We start from the raw sequence: 6,045 nt of genomic DNA, 5'->3' as shown, positions 1-6,045 counted from the left end.
CCGCCGGCCTGACATTCTTGTCACTCAGTCTCACCTCCGTTGCCGCCTGGCCTGGGAGATCACATGCGCGTGACTCCCGGGCTCGAGCCATGATGTGCGGCAGATAATAGAAGCAGGCTGGTTGACCCGTGAACGCCCGCTCAAAGTTAAAAAATTTTTTTTTTTCCAAAGCAGTTAGCAGCGTTACATTCCCCCCCCCCCCCACACACACAGGGAATACAGAAATCTCATTAAAAAAAAAAGTTATACCTCTGCTCTAAAAACAGTTTTCTTACCATTGTAACCATTCAAAATCACATGACACATAAAAAAGGACTGACTTGATAAAAACATTTTTTTATTGTTTTTTTTTTTACTTACCTGAAAACAGCAATTTCTTGAACTGTGATAGCCCTTTTATCTTTGGTCCCCATGTAGGAAAATTTATTTGGCTTTAGTCTGTATTTAATAAAAAAAATACTTTATATGTTTTCCTTTATTAAAAGGGATATAAAACAAAAAACTAAATATATGCTTAGCTGATAAATTACTTTCTTTTACAATATGACGAGTCCACGGATTTCAGCCTTACTTGTGGGATATTAACCTCCTGCCAACAGGAAGTGGCAAAGAGCACCACAGCAGAGCTGTATATATAGCCCCTCCCCTTCCCCTCCACCCTCAGTCATTCGGCCGAATGTATAGGAAGAGAAAAAGGAAAGGCTAAAAAGGTGCAGAGGTGACTGAAGTTTACAAAAAATAAATAAAAGAAAAACTGTCTTAAAAAGAACAGGGTGGGCCGTGGACTCGTCATATCGTAAAAGAAAGTAATTTATCAGGTAAGCTTAAATTTAGTTTTCTTTTACAAAGATATGACGAGTCCACTGATTTCATCCTTACTTATGGGAAACCAATACCAAAGCAATAGCACACAGATGAAAGGGAGGGACAAGACAGGAACCTAAACGGAAGGCACTACTGCTTGAAGAACCTTTCTCCCAAAAATAGCCTCAGAAGAAGCAAAAGTATCAAATTTGTAAAATGTGGAAAAAGTGTGAAGGGACGACCAAGTCGCAGCCTTACAAATCTGTTCCACAGATGCATCATTTTTAAAAGCCCATGTGGAAGCCACAGCCCTAGAAGAATGAGCCATAATTCTTTCAGGAGGCTGCTGTCCAGCAGTCTCATATGCCAGGCGGATGATACTTCTCAGCCAAAAAGAAAGAACTTTCTGACCCCTACGCTTTCCAGAATAAACAATGAATAATGAAGATGATTGACGGAAATCCTTAGTTGCCTGTAAGTAAAACTTTAAGTCACGGACCACGTCCAAGTTATGTAACAGACACTCCTTCTTAGAAGAAGGATTAGGACACAAGGAAGGAACAACAATTTCCTGATTAATATTCTTATTCGAAACAACCTTAGGAAGGAACCCAGGTTTGGTACGTAAAACACCTTATCAGAATAAAATATGAGATAAGGCGAATCACACTGTAATGCTGAAAGCTCAGGAACTCTTCGAGCAGAAGAAATCGCAACCAAAAACAGAACTTTCCAAGATAATAGTTTAATATCTATGGAATGCATAGGTTCAAACGGAACCCCTTGCAGAACTCGAAAAACTAAATTCAAACTCCAGGGAGGAGTAATAGGTCTAAATACAGGCCTAATTCTAGATAGAGCCTGACAAAAAGACTGAACATCTGATACATTTGCCAAACGTTTGTGAAACAGAATTGACAAAGCTGAAATTTGTCCCTTTAAGGAACTTGCTGATAACCCTTTCTCCAATCCTTCCTGGAGAAAATACAAAATCCTAGGAATCCTAACTTTACTCCATGAGTAACCCTTGGATTCACACCAATAAAGATATTTACGCCATATCTTATGATAGATTTCTAGTGACAAGCTTTCTAGCCTGTATCAAAGTATTGATAACTGAACCAGAGAATCCTCGCTTCGATAAAATCAAGCGTTCAATCTCCACGCAGTCAGTTGCAGAGAAATTAGATTTGGATGTTGGAAAGGACCTTGAATGAGAAGGTCCTGTCTCAACGGAAGGTTCCACGGTGGCAGAGAGGACATGTCCACTAGATTTGCATAACAAGTCCTGCGTGGCCACGCAGGCGCTATCAGGATCACTGAAGCTCTCTCCTGTTTGATTCGAGCAATCACACGTGGGAGGAGAGGAATCTGAGGAAACGCATAAGCTAGGCTGAACAACCAAGGTACTGTCAAGGCATCTATCAGTTCGGCCTGAGGATCCCTTGACCGGGATCCATATCTTGGAATATTGGAAGCTTGGCATTCTGACTAGAAGCCATCAAAACCAATTCCGGTCTGCCCCATCTGAGAATCAATGAGGCAAATACCTCCGGGTGAAGTTCCCACTCCCCCGGATGAAAAGTCTGTTCCCAGTTCTCTACCCCTGGGATGTAGATCGCTGACAGATGACAAGAGTGGGCCTCTGCCCAACTGATTATCTTGAATACTTCTATTATAGCTAAGGAACTCCTTGTTCCCCCGATGATTGACACATGCCACAGTCATTATGTTGTCCAACTGGAATCTGATGAATTTGGCCGAAGCCAACTGAGGCCACGCCTGAAGTGCATTGAATATTGCTCTCAGTTCCAGAATATTGATTGGAAGTAGAGACTCCACCTGAGTCAAAACACCCTGAGCCTTCAGGGAGTTCCAAACTGCACCCCAGCCCAGAAGGCTGGCATCTGATTTCACTATCACCCACGAGGGTCTGCGGAAACAAGTCCCCTGGGACAGATGTTCTGGCGACAACCACCAAAGAAGAGAGTTTCTAGTCTCTTGATCCAGAATTATCTTTGGAGATAAATCCGCATAATCCCCATTCCACTGACCGAGCATGCACAGTTGCAGTGGTCTGAGATGAAAGCGAGCAAACGGAACGATGTCCATTGCCGCTACCATTAATCCGATTACCTCCATACACTGAGCCACTGATGGCCGAGGAATGGACAGAAGTGCTCGGCAAGTATTCAAAATCTTTGATTTTCTGACCTCCGTCAGAAATACTTTCATGGCTACTGAGTCTATCAGAGTTCCCAGAAAAGGAACCCTTGTCTGTGGAACAAGTGAACTCTTCTCTATGTTCACCTTCCAGCCGTGAGTTCTCAGAAATGACAACACTGTGTCCGTGTGAGATTTTGTCAGATGATATGTTGACGCCTGAATCAGAATATCGTCCAGATAAGGCGCCACCGCTATCCCTTGCGGTCTGAGAACCGCCAAAAGAGACCCTAGAACCTTTGTGAAGATTCTGGGTGCTGTGGCCAACCCGAAAGGAAGAGCCACAAACTGATAATGTTTGTCCAAGAAAGCAAACGTTAAAAACCGATGATGATCTTTATGGATTGGAAAATGAAGGTAAGCATCCTTCAAATCCACAGTAGTCATATATTGACCCTCCTGGATCATTGGCAAAATCGTTCGAATTGTCTCCATCTTGAATGATGGAACTCTTAGAAATTTGTTTAGACACTTGAGGTCCAAAATGGGTTTGAACGTTCCCTCTTTTTTGGGGACCACAAATAGGTTTGAGTAAAACCCCTGTCCCTGTTCCAATTTTGGAACAGGACAGATTACTCCCATAGTAAAAAGGTCTTTTACACAGCGTAATAACGCCTCTCTCTTTATCTGGTTTGCAGATAATTTTGAACGATGAAATCTCCCTCTTGGGAGAAAATCCTTGAATTCCAATTGATAACCGTGGGTCACTATTTCTAGTGCCCAGGAATCCTGATCACTTGCCCAAGCCTGAGCAAAGAAAGAAAGTCTGCCCCCTATTAGATCCGGTCCTGGATCGGGGGCCACCCCTTCATGCTGCTTTGTGGAAGAAGAAGCGGGGGGTCCTCCTTTAAAGTTCCGAAAGGAATGAAAAATATTCTGTTTACCCCTCATTTTTAACCGACCTATCCTAAGGTAGGGCATGGCCCTTACCTCCAGTAATATCAGAAATGATCTCCTTCAATTCTGGCCCAAAAAGGGTCTTACCTTTGAAGGGAATATCTAAAAGCTTATGTTTTGATGACAGATCAGCAGACCAAGATTTGAGCCACAATGCTCTACGTTTGCCGCTAATTTAGCAATTTGAAAAGCGGCATCAGTAAAAAAAGAATTAGCTATCTTAAGAGCCTTAATTCTATCTAGAATGTCATCTAATGGAGTCTCAACCTTAAGAGACTCTTCTAGAGCCTCAAACCAAAAAGCTGCTGCAGTAGTTACTGGAACAATGCAGGCCGTAGGTTGTAAAAGAAATCCCTGATTAACAAATAATTTCTTTAGTAGACCCTCTAATTTCTTATGCATAGGATCCTTGAAAGCACAACTATCCTCAATGGGTATAGTACTACGCTTAGCTAGGGAAGATATAGCTCCCTCTAGCTTAGGGACCGCTTGCCATGAGTCCCGAATGGTATCTCATATAGGAAACATTTTCTTAAAATTAGGAGAGGGAGAAAACTGTATACCTGGTCTATCCCATTCCTTACTAATAATTTCCAAAATTCTCTTAGGAACCGGAAAAACATCAGTGTAAGTAGGAACTTCCAAATATTTATCCATTTTACACAATTTCTCTGGAGGAATCACAATAGGATCACAATCATCCAGAGTCGCCAAAACCTCCCTAAGCAACAGGCAGAGGTGTTCAAGCTTAAATTTAAAATGACATAGCATCCGAATCTATCTGAGACAAAACATTCCCTGAATCAGAAATTTCACCCTCAGACAATAATTCCCTAATCCCCAACTCAGAGCACTGTGAGGGAACATCGGAAATAGCTAATAAAGCATCAGAGGATTCAGTATTTACATTAATACTTGACCTACTGCGTTTACCCTGCAACACTGGTAATTTAGACAATACCTCTGTAAGGGTAGTTGACATAACTGCAGCCATCTCCTGCAGAGTAAAGGAATAAGACGCACTAGAAGTACTAGGCGTCGCTTGTGTGGGCATAAAAGTTTGTGACACTTGGGGAGAATTGGATGGCATATCCTGATTCTCTTCAGACTGAGTATCATCCCTAGGCACACTTACTTTATTTAAAATAATTTTTACATAGTAAAGCCCTTTCAGTACAAAAGTTACACAATGTTAGAGGGGGTTGCACAATAGCTTCTAAACACATAGAACAATGAGAAACCTCAATGTCAAACATGTTGAACAGACTAGTAATACCACAAAAGTCGTTTAAACACTTATTTATAGCATAAAATAAACATTAGAAATAACGTGTACTGTGCCTTTAAGAAAAGAAAAAGTGAACAATTTTTCCAAAATGCACAAAAAAAACGTTAAATTATTCCCAAATTTAACTTAATATCGTTGGTTAATCCAAAAATTACTGCACCCAGAAGCAAGGGCAGAAATAAGGCTTAGATGTACTTATATCAACATGTAGTCAAAAGATAGATAGATAAAAATACACTCTGCACCTCGCCACAGCTCTGCTGTGGCACCTACCTGCCCCCAGGGTACTTCGAATCAAGTTTCCAACCCTTCAAACCAGCTACACAGTCCAGGAGCCACCAAGTTACTGTTTGCTGCTGCTAAGCCTGAAGAAATTGCGCCAAAATAGGCTCCGCCCCTTAAGGTCAAAAGTTGGAGTAGGCCCAAACAACACCGCATGGAAATGCAGTTTTGCACTAAAGTAAAAATACACACACAATATAACCCTCAAGCATAAAATCAATAAGTTTTAAGTGCCAAAAATTAAAAAACAAACTTTTTTTTATCGTCTCCCATATCACATAATGCCCAAATATCAACTAATGATAAATATAAAATAGGGACTCCAGTAACACACCTCTTATTAAAATAGGTTTTACTGCTTACCCCATTTCCATACAGGGAAATAATGCCAGCCAGTTCTGATACAGCAAGTCTCCTCAGAAAAAAAGGCGGCACATACCTTAATGCTGCTTGTAGCATGAAACCAAGTCTCCACACTGAAGATGTCTCATGGTTACCTTCAGAAGTCTTGTGGGAACCAGCGTGGATCTTAGTTACAAATGCTAAGATCA

At 41.3% G+C, this 6,045-nt stretch overlaps 1 protein-coding gene across 1 annotated transcript in view; it reads right to left on the bottom strand.

Annotated features, from left to right (window-relative positions):
- The window catches only part of PUS7 (pseudouridine synthase 7), a 279,628-nt gene that overhangs the window by 193,577 nt on the left and 80,006 nt on the right, over positions 1-6,045 (bottom strand). Inside the window, exon 7 of the mRNA XM_053716557.1 lies at positions 361-438. Within this exon, the coding sequence (XP_053572532.1) occupies positions 361-438 (78 nt within the window). The remainder of the gene's footprint in view (positions 1-360; positions 439-6,045) is intronic.

The sequence above is a fragment of the Bombina bombina genome, chromosome 6, assembly GCF_027579735.1.
Source record: "Bombina bombina isolate aBomBom1 chromosome 6, aBomBom1.pri, whole genome shotgun sequence".
Taxonomy (NCBI): domain Eukaryota; kingdom Metazoa; phylum Chordata; class Amphibia; order Anura; family Bombinatoridae; genus Bombina; species Bombina bombina.
This window is presented reverse-complemented; position numbering and strand designations above follow the sequence as displayed.